Source organism: Egretta garzetta, unplaced genomic scaffold, assembly GCF_000687185.1.
Source record: "Egretta garzetta isolate BGI_Z169 unplaced genomic scaffold, ASM68718v1 scaffold273, whole genome shotgun sequence".
NCBI lineage: Eukaryota > Metazoa > Chordata > Aves > Pelecaniformes > Ardeidae > Egretta > Egretta garzetta.
Window position 1 is genome coordinate 432,960 of NW_009259236.1, and position 19,862 is coordinate 452,821.

The window sequence follows — 19,862 nt, forward strand, 5'->3', positions numbered from 1 at the left end:
TATCTTCACAGCTCACAGCAGTTTCACCAGGATGCTCGGTCTTCAATTTTTTATGAGACAGCTCTCCTGGGAGAAGAGATGTGCAATGCTCTAAGGATCGTGCAATTTCATCAATTGTCCATTTGTCTTCATAAAGGACATGCTCCTCTAGCGTAAATGGCCCCTGTTTGGTTCGGGTCAGCTCTTGCATAGTGGCACAGGTACAGAGTTCTACAGTAAAGGAGAAAAGGATTTAGAAAAAGTGTGTGGTCAAGTTTAACTATTTGCAACTCAAAATTATTTTTACGTGTAGCCTTCTACATTGTTCTGCTTTGTTTGAGAAGTTCATGAAAATTTGTCACTCATTTACATCTTCTTAAATCTGAGGCAAGGAACTCCTTTGATTTCATAGAATCACAGAATGTTTTGGGTTGGAAGGGACCCCTAGAAGTCATCTAGTCCAACCCCCCTGCAGTGAGCCGGGACACCGCTAACTAGATCAGGTTGCTCAGAGCCCCATCCAACCTGGCCTGAAATGTTTCCAGGGATGGGGCCTCCACCACCTCTGGGCAACCCATTCCAGTGTTTCACTACCCTTACTGTAAAGAATTTCTTCTTTATATCCTACATTACCCCTTGTCCTGTCACAGCTGTCCCTACTAAAAAGGTTTTCCTCATCTTTCCTATAGGCCTCCTTTAAGTACTGAAAGGCCGCAATCAGGTCTCCCCGCAGCCTTCTCTTCTCCAGGCTCAACAAGCCCAACTCTCTCAGCCTGTCCTCACAGGAGAGGTGCTCCAGCCCTCGGATCATTTTTGTAGCCCTCCTCTGGACCCACTCCAACAGTTCCATGTCCTTCTTGTGCTGAGGGCTCATCAGACAGCATTTAGGGGACTTTTATTTTAAAACTACCCATCTTGAGACAGATCAGAGCTTTCATTTTAGAAAGCAGCATCTGTTTTGTCTTTTGGAGCATACACACAAAAATTAAATTTGACCTCAGTGTCCTTCTCAACTTTGGATATGTCCAGAAGCAGGAATTGGAAAGTAACTGACAGTGGACTCAGAGGAAACACTTGAAGAGAATTACGATAAAACTTCGGACTATTAAATAACAATAAGGCTTCTTTATTAGTAGTAGTTAATGTAGGTCTTCAGTACTTTAGGAGCGGCTGAGAGAACTGGGGGTGTTCAGTCTGGAGAAGAGGAGGCTGAGGGGAGACCTTATCGCCCTCTACAACTACCTGAAAGGAGGCTGTAGGGAGGTGGGGGTCGGCCTCTTCTCCCTCGTAACAGACGACAGGACGAGGGGAAACAGTCTGAAGTTATGACAGGGCAGGTTTAGGTTGGACAGTAGGAAAAACTTCTTCACCGAAAGGGTTGTCAGGCTCTGGAATGGGCTGCCCAGAGAGGTGGTTGAGTCCTCATCCCTGGAGGTATTTAAAAGAAGGATAGATGAGGTGCTTAGGGACATGGTTTAGTGGTGGGATGGCAGGGTTAGGTTAAAGGTTGGACTCGATGATCTCAAAGGGCTTTTCCAACCAAAGTGATTCTATGATTCTGGGCTGCCAGCGCACATTGCTGGCTCATGTCCAGCTTTTCATTCTAATTCAATAGATCTCCAGTGTAGTAAAGATTCAAAATCTGACAGAAAGTTGTCAAAAGGTTTTCCAGATTTAAATCAGAATGAAGAGAGAGGAAATAATGACATAAGATGCAAGCAGAACGTTTTCTATTCACAAGTGACTTAGAAGACCATGTACTACTTTTCCACAGACTTTGAGGCCTTAACACTTCTTGCCTTCAAGAAAGATTTTTAACATTTTTATCCCATATCACCTATCAGGATAATATAAACTAAGATCAGGAAAAATAAAAAATACAAACAAATGCTCTGCTATGTTAAATAAATACCAGTAGGACAGAATTACATAATGAGGGGAGACAAAACATAACAGCAATCAGAGCTGACTTGTAAGCACACAGGGATACTAAAATATTCTCTGCCATCCTTTCTGATGCAGAAGGATTTTTACTGCATTTTAAATTTTTGAAAAGAAACCAACTGAGGACAGACTTTATCTTGGTTTGTCATTAAAGGACTAAGCATAAGCCAGTATGCTCAGAAGGCAGTAACAGAAAGAGAATCTTTGACTTGCCTAAGCACAAACAACATTGAAATTCATAGGGTTATCCCACATCACTTGCTTTCTTGATCTGCAAATGTATCATTTAAAAAAAAAAAAATTGAAATGGATTATCTGTTCTCCATCATACAGTTTGATAGATACAGAGCACAAGACAAATAACCCTGTGGGGAAGCAAAACCATTCACAGTTCAGGTAAACAAGAAAGAAAACACTAGAAAAATCATCACAAATGTAGCAGTCTTTCCAGCAGATAGGGTTTATTATGTGCATGGTAATGTTCTGTGCAATCTGTTTCAAAATGTGATGAATAACGTTTAAAAAGACAGTATCTTCTTCTTCTCACCCTTAATCTGAGTTAGCTTTAACATATGGAGGAGAAAAAAAATCCCCACCTTGCCTTGTATTATCTTGATCAGTGCTATTACTTGCTCCATTTTTATCCCCCAGCCCCCAAGGTCCTCTGGCAATTATTTAGCCTTCGTTCCCCCATGCTCCCAAGGAAAATACTTCAGTATATAAAAACAAGTGATAGCACTACAATTCTGCAAAATAATATACAGATCTGGTCGCTGGGGATACAAAAAATGACAAATTTTTTCCATAAACAGACACATTCATTCCTCAAACTGTCATGGTTTTTTTTCATGCCTACCTTTGCCAATGTCACTGACCAGGCTCCTCACATAAAAGCCACCACCACATTCAACATCTGGAATGTTAATAGTCACATGGTAAATTGCCAGTGTAATGTGAAATCTACTTTACATAGAAACCATGCCCCCACATAAATGTAAAAATGCGCTAAGCAAACAACCCAGTGATAAAATATTTATAGGATGCGACATCAATTATTCATCCTGTAACATATGTGCGGGTGAGACTGCTAAGCCAGGCAGGAGGGAAAGCAAATACAATGGCAACTGAACTAACTCGCTAGAAATTAAGTACTTGCTGTGGTATGTTAACAAATGCTTCAGTCCTATTAATTTTCAAGTTTCACAAAGCTGTTACTTATTTCTAATGATGAAAAGGTGTTTCAAATATAATCTAAACTATCGATGCTTTCAAGATACTGCACACAGGCAGCTCCAATAAAATTTTAAAATTCACCTTTAACTTTCCCTGCTCTCTCATCCCTTCCCTTCCCCCTCTGCCAGTGATCAGCTGCTAGTCACCCAAGCGTAAAAGTAAGGGCTGAAGTAACACAGCACTGAGTTCTGTCACTCATACCTGCTCATCAGGTAACATCTGGTCCATCAAGAGGACTATGGGTCAAGTAGGTAGCTGATCAATGCAAGACATTATCTCGAGCTCACAGTAGCATCAAACATTTACAACAGTCTTTTTGGTTTATTTATTAACACGCTTCTTGATGTACTACCCAAGTTTCTTCATGTATGACAGAAGGAAGGATAAGATCCCCCTCCTCAGCTGACAAGGAGGCCTGACAGTTATCATTACTGGTCCTTGCTGCGCCCTCGGAGAGATGCCAGCAGGTCTGGGCATGTCGGTAAAAGAACGGGCAAAGTGAAGTAAGCAGACCTGAGAAAGGAGGAGCAAGCTGGACGTTGCAAAATCCTCAACAAATGCAAATAATCCCCTGACCAGCCTCTCAGAGTTTTCCCTCACAGAAAGATTACATATAATCAGCTTAACTTAAAACCAAAATACAGTGGTTTTACCGCGAAGTGAAAGTCTCTGCACATGGGCTCCCACCAAAATAAGTAGCTGAAACCCATTTTACTATCTTATTCCCACTCTGAGTGTAAATAAGCACTAACAAGCTGGGAGCATTGCTCTAAATAATAATCTTTGGCCATTACCCAGTGTGAACAGTGGTGGCTGGAACTGTTGGAGAGAGAGGCTGTACACTCTTACTGGCCGAGCAGGCTTTGCTTCGACTGCTTCTCCTCTTTTCATCAGAGTTGATAGCCTTTCTCCATCCTTCTTCAAAGCAGAATAGCTGATCAGATAGAGCATGAAAATGTGTGTCATACGGTTGTAACCGAACAAGCTTCCCATCCTCCAGATCCTGTTAATATTGTACTACAGTAGCATACATTTTACCCTTCTAATCCTCTCCAAGTGCTCACAAAAAACCTCCAACCTAGCAAATGCTTCTGAAATGTCTTAAGACACAGAATCATCTCATTCGTCAGGAGCTATGTAAACTGGAAAACAAGAGACAGTCTTGTATTTATCTCTTGCTGTACAGACTTAAAAGTGTTTCATCACTCAATTTGTAGTTTATGAAAACAAAGAGTTTCCATAAGGGATACAACACTTGCAGCTGCCTCCAAGATACTATCTCTCAGAAGTCTGCAGGGCTGCTCAGGCAACTCCTGTGATTCTGCCTTGCACCTTTACTCATCTCACACCAGGATCTTCCCTGAACAGCAACTGCCAAATTACATAGCTTTATTATAGGGTGTTTAGCAGATCACTATAGAACAAACAAATTAATTTCACTGATTACATGAAACTTCATACAAAGCTCCAACTTTGGTCTTGACAGAAAGATGACAAAAGAAAAAAAAAAAAAAAAATAGAAAGATCTTGCTCAAATCAGTAGAGGGTAATTTGAAACAGGTCACATGAAGCAGAACACATACTGAATTACTGACCTTACAGGGCTCACACTGGAACCACAGTAACCAACCCATAGCAAATGCAAAGGAAAGCATGTTAGCTTAAATCACCATAAAAGCCATCTGTCACAAGCTAAGTGCTTGCACACTGCCAGCTACTGTGGCTCACCTGACTAGAAGAAATCTGCTAAGCTACAGAAGCTCAGTCACTAATCACTCATTCATACTCAGAAAACTAATTAAAAATCATTTAAGGCACTTCCACACAGATGTCAGTAAGCCTTCCCTTACTCCACAACTAAAATTAAAGACTCTGAGCTTTGCTTTCTAATAGGAAGACAGGACAGAAGCCACCAAGTTTAAGACTGCCTTGCTACTTTACATGTACCATAAAAAACCCCCAGACTCCAGGTTACCATTTGTGCTTGATGTTCAAACGGGCATGACCTGAAGTTACAAATATTAAATTCCTAAGTCTGCCTTGCCTCTATCCTCTTGCCAAAATGTGTCTTTTTATTTCTGAGAGAATTGACTTCTGTTGGCAAGTCCTGACAGCTGAACACAACTGCCAAGACTGTCTGAATATTGAGGAACTTACAGTGGAGGAACTTGCATTATGTCCCCTGTGAACTTCTGCAGCACATTTTCAAGATCTCCTTTTGTTATCTGGTCTGTAGAAAGAAAACAGTAAGTATGTTAGCATTGATTATTCACATGGCACTAATGGCATCAATCATGTTCTGCAAACAGATACAAAGAAGACGTCCCTCTTGTCTGAATTTAGATTGGGTGAAAAACACCAAAGAAAAGAGATAAAAAACAGACTGTAGGTAGGAGTGTGAATTATCACAAAAGGAGTGGAACAAACTGTCCAAGGTGATTAAGATAGTCTGGACGCTTTCAGAAGGGCAGAAATCCCAATATACACAGTTTTCTTTCACAATTTCTCTCTCTTGGGACTGAAATTCGTATTTCGTGGGAACTATGCAGAAACTACAGAATTTGTCCTACTGTAATTTTTGTTAAAGGACCAAAAAGAATAAAATGCTCATCTAACCTTGGCAACTTCTCTTTAAGAGTATCTGAGTGCAGGGAAAAATACAACCTATTTACTAGAGAACAAAAGCATCGTGGCTTTTTTTCTAGCGAAAGAAAAGACTGCATCTAGAACTACACAGCAAATTTCCTTATCAAACAACTACCTGCAAACGCACACCAGGGTATTATTATATATTAAGTAAGGCAACTTTACTGAATAAATCCTGTAAAAGAAAGATACCTGCTTTGGGCAACCTACTCTCTTCTAAGAGTACATGTACACACCTGTCCCACTTTTATTAGAAGGCTATAACCTAAGTAGCTGATTACATTGGTCCTTTGAAATACTGTTCAATGGAGATTACATTCATCCCTAATTTGTTTAGAGAGTACAAACATCTGTAATCACAATGTACTTCTGTGTATTTCTACTGTCTAGGACTTGACTAGTCCTGTTTCTCATACGTTAAATTCAATTAGTGTCACCCTGCTAAGTTAACAGCATCCTGGAACATAAACAAACCACATTTATTTATGGGGCCTTCATTATGCTTTGGAACAAACTTTTCCTTGCAAACCTTACAAAACAGAGGTACTTCATGCCTTAAGGAAAAAAAAGAAGAGGTTTCTTTCCACAGCAGCTTTGGAAGATGGCAACGTAGTACCTGACTTTTGCAAAGCACTCACGAGCAGATGCTGTCCCTAGGCCCCAGCATCTGTCTCAAGAAATGTCATTAACAGCAAGGCTGCAAGGCACAAAAGTCAGTCAGGGATGCTGATACGATGCTGAATCTCAGAATACGAGATAGGAACAACAAAAATCAATTGTATAGTAAGTCTGGATCTTCTTCTGAAGAGCTTCTTACATGGTTATTTCAATCTGTATTACTCTAGTTTAGCAACATATCACAACAAAACTCCATGGTGGAAAGTTAGCATGGCCCAGATGTATGCCAGTGATCCTTCTTGTGAACCCCAGGTTGCTTCAGGTTAGAATCCAGTATTTAAGATCTAAGCATAAGTGTCACTTGGGTTCTCTTTCAATTTTCACCCCATAAATTGCATTTGTGGCTAGGGCATTTAATGAGACACCTGAGTTCAGTTCTTGCTCTGATCTCCTGTTCCCCTGATTGAGACGTTACATATAGCCTCTGAGGAAATCACTCATGCTATAGGTAATCTCTGTCTCCGTGAAAAAAAAACAAACAACCCAACCACATGAGGAATGAAGTATTAAGCCATCAACAAACAAAGTTGTATGGTGTATTATCAAAGCAAATATTTACAGATTAGTTTGCTAAGTTCTAGAATAAATCATATTTGTCTTCTGCGATACATCATGGCACAAGCTGGCTAGTATTACATTCTGAAAGCCTTAAACCATGTGCTGTGGTTTTGGGTTTTTTTCTTCTCAACATGCACTGCCTTTGTGTTAATGGACTGTGTTGGATTCTTGCCCTCTCCTAAAACAACACACAAGCTGGTGGAGCTTTCACCCAGCTCTCAATCATAAAGAATGTGCTATTAGTCTCGTCCCAAACAAACAGTTTCACTATGTCTGAACTGTACATTTGTGCCAGGCACCATTTGGACTCCTGGCTCTGCAGGGCACACAGCCCACACTGGGAACCAGCTCCTTCACCACCTTTCAGCTCCCACAAGTCATTACATCTACAGGTAGGGGGAATGCAGTCCTGCTGCCCAGGAGAACCACTTCCCTTCAGGCCCTTGGCCCACCGGTCTCCCTCACCCAGATGTGGGCTTGGGTTTAGTAGGTTAACACCTTGTCTGGTCAGCAAGTTTAAGGCAGCATTTGCACTCAACCCTCCATCAAGCATCAAATATAAACACACCCACAAAGGCTAATTAGCATCAACAGTCCCAAAACTTTCGCCATTTGACTTCCCTTCTTCACTCCCTGAGAGTAAGGGGTTGAGAGATGTTTCTGCAGAACACACCTGTCACTGCCCTTGCTACCAAGCGTTAGCCTATTCCTCATTGCAAATACCAAATATCCTCATCTGCTATATCGTGGATCATGAATTTTTGCTAGAAGCTGGACTTAAACTGCAGCTCTGTGTCCTTCCAAGGAGGGGTGTGGGGGCTGCCACTCTGTTTCACTGTGATTTCAGTGAGGATTGTCAAGGTTTGGCCCACAGGATAATTGCATCCAGTCCCCAAGAATAACAACAGCCTTAGCTTAGAACAAAACAATTGCACATGCTCTGTGAGTACGCTATTTAGAATACATCCAATTCAACACTGTTTTCTATATTTCTTCCTAAGCCCTTAGACTGGGTTATGTGATCTCTGCATAAGCAATGAGTCTTCCTTACGATTCTATCAGCAGCTCAAAGTACACAAAACTTCAGTTCTCCAACGCTTCTAAAAACATTGAAAAGGAGCCTATTAGCTTTCAATATGAAAATTTTAAAGAACAGTTGTGCTTCTGAACACTGGTGACTGTTGATCGATTTTCCTGCTATAATCATAAAGGAGGTTAATAAAAGCTACCACACTAAAAGGACCCAATTGTGCCACAACCTCAAGAAGCCTCCACTGATGGGTGATACTGCCCTGTGCTTGTTAACAAACTATACCAAAGCAGAACACAAGATTATCCATGACAGCCCAACAGAACTATAGCAGATGACCTTGACTCAATCAGGTGCAGCACAAATTATTTGCAAACAGACAAGCAGAATGCTGAAAGGACTACTTTTTCCAAATTATTCAGGTAGTGCTCTTAAACACATATTTCACCATAATCAGCAGAGACCTGCAGAAAATCCTCATGAATTTTGTTCTTCATGTCTGGATATAGTCTGTACACAGCTGGGAACAAGTGGGTTTCAGAATGCACATTCCTGTGGATAGTTACAAACATTAAAAAAGGGCGACAAACATTGATGTTCTCAAGAAAGCATCAGAGGAACACGAAACGCTACTTGCTTCCAAAGTCAGCATCTGATAGCCTGGGAGCAGTATGAAACCCTAACCTAATTTCATGTGGAAATGCAAATTCATTGTCTGATAAGAAACAAACAAAAAAACATGACAAGTTCAGGAGGGGGAGTACATGTACAATGAAAGTACATCCTTTCATTGCAACCAACTGTAATAAACAGTTTACTTTCTAAACTGCTGTCTAGGGACACTTTGAGGACTAAAATATAACATTTCCTTATAGTTAATATAGCAAGCAACTTTCTGCAGGCACTTTCCTCTTGAATGACTCCACTGGACCACAAGAAGAGTTTTATGTATCTTACAAGCTGGTTTAGTGCCCTTTCTCTGTACTAAGGCCCAATCCTGGATGCTGCTGGCACTGTAGGATTTATATTCCATAGCAGATGCTCTGCTTCTCCCAGGATCCTTCTAGGTGTCAAAGAAAAACTGAAATTCAGCTCAAATATCTGGTTTGTCTGTTCCTGAAGCACCAGTTGGGATTAGGGACGGTGGGCCACTCAGAGTCATGCAAAAAAACCAAGCTGCTTTGGAGAAGACACCGGAAAAGATGAGAAATACCTGTTTTATGAGAAGAGGAGGAGGGAAACACAAACTATGTAGGTAGCATGGAGAAAAAGAAAGAATACGCAGGTTCTCTCTTTCTTCTTTCTGAAGATTTCAAACCTGCCTGATTTGCACTGGTGTGGAAAGCCACTGAGACCAATTTCACAAGCATTTATTTCAGCTGTCAGCTTCAGCAAAAGGAAACTTTGCCCAGCACCCAAAACTGCACTGCCCTGGCAATGCCAATACTGTTCTTCATGAGACCTCATGATGAACTGGCTCATGCAACTGATCCCAGTTTAAAAAGGTAAGCAACTCAAAAAAAGGGGGTAATTTTAACCCAAATCAGTTACCCAAGCACACAGTCTAACAGAAAGCTAAGCCACCATAACAGAGAAGGTGGTGCAGAGGTGGGAACTACTATAACAAGAGCTGCCAGTGAAAGAAACGTGCACGAAAACAACACTCCAATTTTTGTCAGCAGTAAACAACACAAAATAAAAAAAGCAAGACTAGTGTTTCAAGAAACAGGTTTGGTTTTTTTTTTAATTAATTGACCATGGGAGTTGCAGCTACTTGAAATTATATTTCACAGTTTATATGTGAGCAAGTATCTACAATGAATACTACTCAGCGCAGCAGAACCACAGCATTCCACTTTCTGGGAGGTATACATCAAAACCAAGAAAGTGTTCTCCAACCATCATGATGTGTTGGCAACTCTAACGCCATGTGGACGCTCAGGCCTTCCGAAGCTTAGAGAGACACTTAGAACTCCATCCTGAAGCAGAAGCAAATGATCCAACATCTCTGAATAACATTACCTAGTAAATAATACTATTTAGAATGATCCATCAAGTTGATGTGGACAAGAAACTCACACTTGCCTGCCTTGTGCAAAAAGAAAAACTGCAAAAGAAATGAGATTGGGGGCGAGGGGTAGAATTCAGGCCACCTTTTTCATCATGCTATTAAAAAAAAAAAAAAAAAAAAAAAAAGGTAATTTACTTCATGTACCTATTATCAGGTACCACAAACAGCGTGGGACCTGTAAGAGTTACTAAGCAACCAGTCACCTATTGGTTTTGGGTTTTTTTACTATTTTCCCCTGGTTGTGAAAGAACTAATGGCAAATGCATTTGTTGTGTCCCTGGTTAGTCCTACGTTGTTTTTAAGATGCCTGAGGTATTGTGGAATGTCCAATCCAACAAAGCCACAGTCAGGATTAGTTCTGAAGCCTTAAACTCTTGCACTGTGCTCTGTGGGTCAGGAAAGTTCATTTATTAAACTTTCTAGGACAGAGACTAGAGGCAAGAGCGAGATTTGGTAGGTGAACATATCTAGAAAGTAGCTTATACCAACCTCATTTTATGTTGAGCATTATGTTGTAGTTAAAGGCGCATCCTAGAGGGAAGATAAGTACTTTATTCCTTCACTGGCCTTGAAGGGTGTTACTAAGAGAGCACTCGTAGGACTACATGCTGAAAGAGGAAAATTTTACTAGACATAGCATGTCACTTGTCAGCCTGTCAGCCCAGTTCTATTTTCTCCATCCTAATCTAATGCATAGTTTGGTTTTTGGGGTTTTTTTCCCCAACAAAAATGAACGCTTGCACTGAACATAATTGCATGAAGCTGGGCTGAATTATATAAGCACTGAAGTTGAAGATGAAATAATCTTAGTTTGATTTCACATTTAAACTTAATTCACACAGTCCCAAACATGTCTTCCTCTTTTTTATGACAGAGATCATTTATGCCTTCAAATTACATCAAGTATATAGATACATTTATCCTTACCATAAGGTTTTTCTTCAGTTACTTTTCCTGTAGCATCTAATGTATCGGTAGCTTTGCCCAGTAGTCCAATGGCAGTGTACTTCTGGGAAGGAAGAAAAGAGATTAGTGAGTCAGGTCTTCAAGGCTGTTTTGCTTTTTGGTTTTTTTTTGTTGTTGTTTGGTTGGTTGGTTGTTTTGTTTTTTTTTTAAATCAAGACTGCAAGTAGCAAGTACTTCCAATCAAGACAGGAAGAATACTATTTGAATAGTCAATCCAGCAACTTTGGGTAAACAAAAGTGAAGATGAAAAGACATGGAACTAAACAAAAATTAAATCCTGCATTACATGCACCTATGATTTCAGTTTTAGAAACCCCAGGAAGAAGCAACATGGAATCTAATTTTTACTATGAATACATCAGTACCATAAAGAAAATAATAGGGTGGTAAAATCTAAGTCCCTGTGGGATGTCATATGTCACTGTTGAAGCAAGGCACATTACAGTACCCTTCACAAACAATTTTTCTGTTCCTTCACAATTTAAAGAAAAAAAAAAAAAAAGACGACACAAAAACCTTTACTTGTGAAAGCAAAGCACCCGCTTCCAAGGCAAAGCATTGCAACAGTTCTCCCACGAAATGCAGTGATGTGTGACAGCCTAAAGATGGAGTTTTGAACATCTGGAATCTGGTAACGATCTTGTGGCTAGCATGAGGAGTGCAAGGCCACTAGTGACATCTCTGCTCGTCACAGGTTCTCAGAACATTTCTGGTTTGGGATTTTTCCTCACACAGTTCTTCTCTAAAGAATTTTTCAGTGTATGTGTTTGTAGCTCGCAAGAAGAAATTAACCTGTTCCCAGGCCAGTAGCTCTTGTCCTTATTGCATTTCAGTTGACTTCCTTATCTTCCCCATTTTCACCCTAAGTACTGCTGGGCTGTGGGCATACTGCAGAAACTGCTCAAGCTGCCAGAAGGATTCCCATGAACCAGCTGCCTCATGTCTTTTCACAAGGCTACCAACAGAGCAAGACCCACTGTAACATGAGTTGGGGTCAAATTTGGAGATACCTTCAGGTATTAAAACCTGTGGTTTGACCCACTGCCTATCCCATCCCATTCCATTCCCCTCAGTCCTATGCCAAGTCCAGTGGCCTTCAAAAGTAAAGCATTTATGTAGCCTGGGAGAGACAAATCAAGGTGTTCCACACACCTAATTCCCAGTAAGGTTTCAATGAACTTACTCACAACTAAGCTAATAGAAATTTGAACCAAGTCATAAAAGGATGTATCTTCTAAAAGTTGGTCGATCAAATTCTACTGGAACACAGCCTAACAGGTTATAAGCACTAACATTCTACTCTTTGATACAATGCATCCTTTTTCATGTACTTGTGAAGTACAAACAAGCTCAAGTAATAATAGTGTAGGCATATAAATCACACCTACAAAATGGGACTAAGACATGCCTTGATTTTGTTCCATGTGACAACCTGCCACTTGCATGTATTTCTTCAAGCAACTGCCATGAAATGGAAGCAGCGGGAATAGTCAGACAAAAGGCAGTGGAGTGGAGACTTTAATATAAAAATAACTGTATTCTTTGCTTAGCACATTAAGGCTACCTTTTTCCTAAATACTGCAGATATCTGAATCCCCTGACAACTCTGTAAAATTAGGCATTTTGAAATCAAATTCTTGAAGTTTACACGCTTTTGGAACGCATGGAAAAGAAATGAAAGGAAGAATGGATAAAGGCTGCTCCACAACAAATATTTAAATAAACTTTAATGTATATTGTCTGCTTTTAGGACCGTAAAATTACCTGCTATCCGAGACATTTAAAGATCTAGTTCTTAACATTTAATAGCATGGCTAGAAAGAGACACTAATCAGCCACTATTGTAGAGGTTAATAAAAACATGCAAGCAGATCTTCATAATTCTAGCATGATGAATGATCTTAGCAGTTCAGTAAAACTCTGAATCTGAAAGTGTGAGACCTCACACACCGTCTTCAGATGTTTCCAAATCAAATTACTGATACTACTTCAGTTTAAATTACTTTGTTCCTCTTAATTCTGGTTTTGGCTATCTTGCTTCAAGGTATCTGTTACAATAACATGTTATATTTGACCTTCCAGCAACGGAGAGATAGTATCACCTGTTTATATGTAAACACAGACTGTATGAACAAGACAATCCAAATTTCAACACTTGACTTACCCTTTAATTTCTACAAAAAGGGCAAACAGCCATCCAATTTGTAAAAAGGGCACCCTTAAAAATTAGTCACAAAACCCCATTCCTTACAGGAGCCTTTGAAGAGTCACAGAAGACTCAAGGCAGCAATGCAATAATCCACAAAGAAGGCTACAACAGGTCAGGAAATTAAGAATTACCGTTAGTTTATGATCAGTCTCTGGAGTGCCCTTGGATATCTGCAATTATACATCATAATTCTTACTGCCACTAGTGTGCAGGACCTGGTGCTTCTAGAAGGTAACAAGAGAGTCCAGGCTTAATCTGTTGTTCCTCTTATTTTGTGTCAAAATTCAGCACTAACTCTCTTTAGACTCTAACCTACACTGCCCTCAGAAGCGCCCAATGGATTCTGAGTCACTTAATAAGTCTTTGGCGACCTTTTCTCACCTGTGTTGGCAATCATTTATTTCTTCCAGTTTTATAAAATACATCTAGCAGCATTCTTCCTGTACTCTTAAATTACAAATCACTGCAGAAACACAGACAGCAACTGCTCACAGTCACACCGCCTTCAACCCGCTCAACCTGAAACTAAAAAAGCAAGGTAGTAGGTGTTGTAGGCGTGGAAAAGCCTAGCAAGTGCAGGCTGTGACAGGCAACACACCTATATTGGCAGCTCGTCAGAGACTGCTCTGCCAATCAATAGCCCCTACGTCCTTGCCCTCTACTCATCTCAACAGACCAGGGCCCAAACCATTAAATATCGAAAGCAGCACCTCAGCTTATCCACAGGATTCCACAACATGGAATTGTAGTGCATTAGAAGCTAAGATCAAGCATTGCCAGTCACAGCTTGCAAGCACTGCAGCATTGTACATGAATTCCAACTTCTAACAGTGGTCTGCATGGTCTCAAAACAGAACTTCACAACTGTACAACAGTGCAACAACCTTGAGGGCATTCAGACCTTCCCAAATCTATCCTGCATTAGGGAATGGCTACATATCTCAGCTGTCTAGAAAACCATTTTCTTGACGTTATGACAACTGAAACAAAAGGCAAAGTGATCAGGAGCCCTCAAGTATAAGCAACTCTTCCCTTCACACTTAAGAAGATGCTTTACAGCGGCAAACCACTGGGCTCTGGCAACGATGATGTAATGCAAAAACTCAGTCACACAGTCTGGGGGACATGGTGGACATTACCTCAACAAGACCAGAAAGACAGGGAAGTGCCCCAGTAGCCATACATTTACTACTATACCCATGACTAGAAAGAAACATGCCATAAATGCCAGGACTGGAGAAAGAACAGGATGACATTTTGTTTGAGAGTCACAACCACAGGGCAGTCAAAATTCCCACAAACAATAAACCGTATGATGTTTACAATAATGTCTTAGTAAGAGAATAGCTATCATTTGGCTTTTTCATTTCATATCCAATTTCAGAGAAATCCTTATACTAACACAGAAAGGGAAGCATATCCATAAAAAGAGAGAAAAAGCCAAGACTTTATGAGTATACATATTTAACTGTGAAAGGAGGAAGCGGAGGAGAAGGAAGAAGAACCCCCTCCCGTCAGAGGGGTCGTACAGCCAGCATAGCTATTAGCTGCACAACCCACCCGGGGGGGGCTTCTGGAGGCTGAAGCCCCTGGGCCGACTGCCAGGCATGTCTGCCCCACTTATCAGTGCAAATGCCAGACAGACCATGGAACAGAGCTTCTCAGTTTTAACTGTTAATATATCAAAGTTTTATTTGGAAAGAAGCCAGAGACTTTCAATCTTAAATTATAGCATGTTTTAAAAGCTTTTTCGAGCATGGAGATGCAACACTTTGGAAGAGCTAGACAGAACACAAGTGATTATGAAATAAGGTCACCAGTAGCTGTCAGGAAGATTTTAAGATGGCTCCCACTGCAAGAATTTCCCAGGCAAGCAAGCTCTCTGGAAGAGGCAGTTCATAAGAGTTCATCCAAGGATGACCCATTTTCTAATCACAGCAGCAACTGAACACAGAAGTGTAAAAGGAAAATAAATAAATAAAGGCTACAGTCCCTGTAGCCTGAGACTGAAAGCTGGGAAAGAGAAGCCATATTCGATAAAAACAGAAAGTCAATTTACGTAAACTGATGTCTGCATGTGGCTGACAAGTTTGAGGGAACATGAAACAAAACAAACAAAGAAAACAAGTGTTCTGCAGAACCTGCAGGAAATCGGAGCATGCACACAGCAGGCAAGCACTGATCGGAATTAGTGCTCCTGTGCCTAACTCAGTCAAGTCAGCATGCTTGGGGCAAACACTTACATTTTTGTAGACTTAGGCCACTGAGATAGTGAAGAGGCCTTAAACTCTCAATTTTACAGTGACGTTCAGCTTGTGTGTAATTATTTCTAGTGCACAACTAAGGTGCTCTGGATTTAATATTTACGTAACTTATACTTGCCATTTGTATAACAGTAGTAGCTACCAGTGGTTTCCAGTATGCTAATCATCCACCAACCAGAGGAGCACACAAGGCAGACAAATAAGCTGGAAAAAAACTGAGGGTTGCCATAGTTTCAATTATTTTCCAAAACAAAGCACTCTCAGTAAGCAGATTCCAATATATTAAAAACACAGCGCCCTAATCTCTTAAAAGCAGGTTGCACAGAGGCAAAATAAAGACTGCAGGATGAGGGAGGAGTTCCATATTTTACAATAGAGAAAATTCAAAATTATCAAACACCAAACACGTCCTCTTAATATACACAAACACTACAACTTCTCTTCTCTACCGCTCGTTTTTTTCTCCTAAAAGAAAAAGCTGACTTTGTGCTAAGCCTGCACTAAATTTTATTTACTGCTGTATGCTGTAATTGTACTGTCATTCCTGAAGAACTATCTGATCTTTTACTCTTGGACTAACAGCATTTTCTGACCTCTTATGTCAGCTTATTTAAAAAGTTCAAACATACGGGGTGACTAGATTTTCAGTGTGAAGGACTAGAACCACCTGTAATAGGGGAACCCACAGAAGATATTTTACCTGGAGTTCAGAGAGGCTTTAAGGTGGTAGCTATAAACTGTAGCAAGTTTAAATTTTGGTGTTCGAGGGAGGGCAGGAAAGGGGGCGGGAGGGGGAACAATTCCAGCAGTAACAGGAACACTAGGTCACCCGAGATAGCACCATGGTCACGCGCCACTTATGAACACAGTACAGGCTCACAACATCCAAGAGGGGATGCTGGCTAATGTGCAAATGTGGCTGCTTGTAACCCACAGTCTCTTTATGCAAACCTTTCTGACGCTTGCCCTCTGTGGAAACCTATCACACTCACCCAAATGTCTCAGGTTGGCTCTTAAATTTCATCTTCAGCTTCAATACCTGTTCTTTACCTGTTTCCTCATTCTGTCTTCCAGCACCTACATCACAGATTATACAAAATAAACAAAGATGACCTTCAGCTTCTATCTGAGAAACAGAGTTTTAAAGAAATTCATAATTCTTTGCCCAGAAATGTAAGACAGTCCTGCCAGAGGGGTAAGACTTTATAGGTACATACAAATTCACAGATAAAATTGAACGCATGAAAGCCTTTAGGTGAATTCAAAGACACTGCTAAGGTTAAGATGCAGTAAATTCTAAAAGGCAGTGCTAAAAGCTTCTCCAAATTACTGGAAAGGAACACTACAGAAAACAATGCAGAATGGCTAGTTTAAATCTGTTAACATCTTTGGTTTTTTCTGTGATTTTTATTAAGAAAGAGAAAAAAGCCTTGCCGTGTTGCAGTATTGATTTTTTTTTTTAATGAATGTAAGCAAGAACTGTACGTGTAGCACAGACATATACACAATTATAGAAAGGACAAGAGGAAAGAAGGCGATGGTGACCTCATGAATGGAAGAACAGAAAAAAAAAAAAATCACACTAGAGCTCTTAAATACTCTGCATTTTTGGAGGAAAGAGCTTCTGCAGCACAATAGGTATAGTCTCCTCAAGATTTTCAACAGTTTAAAAAAAGTGTGAATATTAATAGAGCATGAAGCTGAGCTATTAATAGATTAGGCCTCTGGGGTGAGCATAAAAGAGACTCGAGCGATACGCAGCACGGTAAGCCAGCTTACTAACGGTACCACTGCAGGAAGGTGTCTATCTATACTATTTAACAGCTGCTGCTTCTTCTACAACTTTGTTTTGGGCAGGGCAGGAAGGAGTAGATATTCAAATCGGCCTCTTCTTATGATTTGTTACCAAAAAAGCAGGTTAAAAAAAGTATCATATGTTTTGCAGTGACAGATTAATTATGATGTCGACAGTGTGTAACATATAAGGGGCACACTTAAGACCATTTTATCCAGCTAACACTTTAGCCCTTCCTGATTCCTGCATCCTCCACTGTGCAGGCTTAACATTCTCTCAGTGCATCTTGTTTTGTACAGACACCACTTCAAGTTTTGATAACACCTTCTCCACATTCTCAAAACACACCAAAACCAACATCATTCATGCATTTTCCCAGCCTTCCCTTTATATAAGCATTTTCCGTATGGCAAAATAAGGAAGACAACCATACTTTCATAAACTGACATTGATCTCTAGTTAATACCTTGAGGCATTCGGGGAACAAGAAATTCATTGTCAGTAATGTAAAATAATACACGCAGGATAGAAGCTAGTGCTAAGTTTGCATAAACAACGACGGGTCTCTGAACCAACCTCCTCTGCTTTGGGAAGAGGTCATGGAATTACAATAGTTTTTGCACAACCAGGTCTCTTTCTCAGGTGTCAGCAGTGGTTAAGAAAAAAGCAAACTATTATGGCAGTACTTGGATATAGCTGTTACAGGCTACAGACATAAGTAGGACAAGTTTTATTAATAGACATGACATCTTTGCGCTGTATTGTGCAAACATTGAAGGAAGTATTCCTTGTATGTTTGCACAATACCATAACAAATACCATGTAACCAAAATGCCAATATTTCCCTGTCCTATACCTGTCTTTCAGGAATGTAACATACTTTGTCTAACACACAAAATGATAACTAAATGGGTGAAATTAAGCAACCACTGCATGTCAGGAAGAATTCACCTAGCCAGTCTATAAGGGCTGAAACGCATCCATCTGCCCGTGGGTTAACATCTCTCATAAAACAATCACTCCATCTCTGATCTGCCAGTCCTGTCCCTCAAGGGAAACCTATAAAACCCCTTTCAAAACAAGCCTGGGAACTAAAATTCATAACTCCACCGGGTTCAGAAAAAAAACTATGGGCTCAATAGAGATATTGGATTTATGGCATGCTATAACGTTACCTCACACTAACCCCTTCACATGCCACAATGTATAATCTACCAGGCTCTCTCTTTCCCCTAGGAGATAACCTTATCATCTCTTTCTTTCCTCTCCTAACTCCCTTGTAAGGAAACAGTAATTTCTTCGGGCTTGAACAGAGGCAAAGTAATGACATTTTGTGTAGCTACAATCCATTTTGCTTAAATGAGCAGGTCACATACCGCACTCTTTTGTTACCTCTCCCATCTCAATACAAATAGAAACTCAGTCAGACCCTTGGTTATTGTGGATGGGATACCATAAACAAAGAGGTGTGAGAATGCAAAAGGGCATGAACCACAGAGTGAAAAATGAGAAGGTGCTGCAGATGAAAAATTTCCTAAAAAAAGAGCAAACAAACCACTTTTACTTGGATTCCTCCAAGACAAATACAGACAGTGAGGTATGATAACACTGCAGTTTGGAAGAAAAAGCCCAACTAAAACCACAGATGAACACAAGCAAGATGGGATCTGAAGGATCATAAAGCAAGCAGTAACAACCCCCCATCGCCTTGTGACTGGAAGCTTGGCTGATCAGTTGTGAACAAAACCTTGCTACCCCACATAGGAAATAAATTGTTTCCTTACTCTATTTTATTAAAGCAGGTAACAAAATGTAGCCCATCGGTGTGGAACAGTCTTGGGTCTTACCTGTAATTGCTTGCCCTCCCAGAATTGTTGGTATACCACACTCACAAGCATTAACTACTTTTTCTTTCAGAAATGGTCTAAAAGATACCTACTTCACTAAACTCGGAACAAATCTGAAACACACTTAGTTTTAAAATCCATGGCTTCTATTTTAGACCTGAGAAAGGGCCTGCATATCCAAACACCAAGTTTTCCACACTATACCAATTAGTCTAATAAAAAGTATTACCACTACCCACAGATCTTGCCCTTCCAGGAGAATGTTAAAATTATCAGAATATTAAAAATAAAACAGAACACAACACCAGAAGGACGGGATGTCATCCAGAGAGACCTGGACAGGCTGGAGAGGTGGGCCTGTGTGAACCTCATGAGGTTCAACAAGGCCAAGTGCAAGGTCCTGCACTTGGGTCAGGGCAACCCCTGGTATCAATACAGGCTGGGGGAAGAAAGGATCGAGAGCAGCCCTGACGAGAGGGACTTGGGGGTGCTGGTGGATGAAAAGCTGGACATGAGCCTGCAATGTGCATTGGCAGCCCAGAAGGCCAACTGTACTCTGGGCTGCATCAGGAGAAGCGTGGCCAGCAGGTCAAGGGAGGTGATTCTGCCCCTCTACTCTGCTCTGGTGAGACCTCACCTGGA

At 40.6% G+C, this 19,862-nt stretch overlaps 1 protein-coding gene across 1 annotated transcript in view; it reads right to left on the bottom strand.

Annotated features, from left to right (window-relative positions):
- The window catches only part of TRUB1 (TruB pseudouridine synthase family member 1), a 31,154-nt gene that overhangs the window by 1,288 nt on the left and 10,004 nt on the right, over positions 1-19,862 (bottom strand). Inside the window, 5 exon segments of the mRNA XM_009635896.2 lie at positions 2-210; positions 2,780-2,836; positions 3,951-4,090; positions 5,314-5,386; positions 11,067-11,148. Coding sequence (XP_009634191.2) covers positions 2-210; positions 2,780-2,836; positions 3,951-4,090; positions 5,314-5,386; positions 11,067-11,148 — 561 coding nt within the window.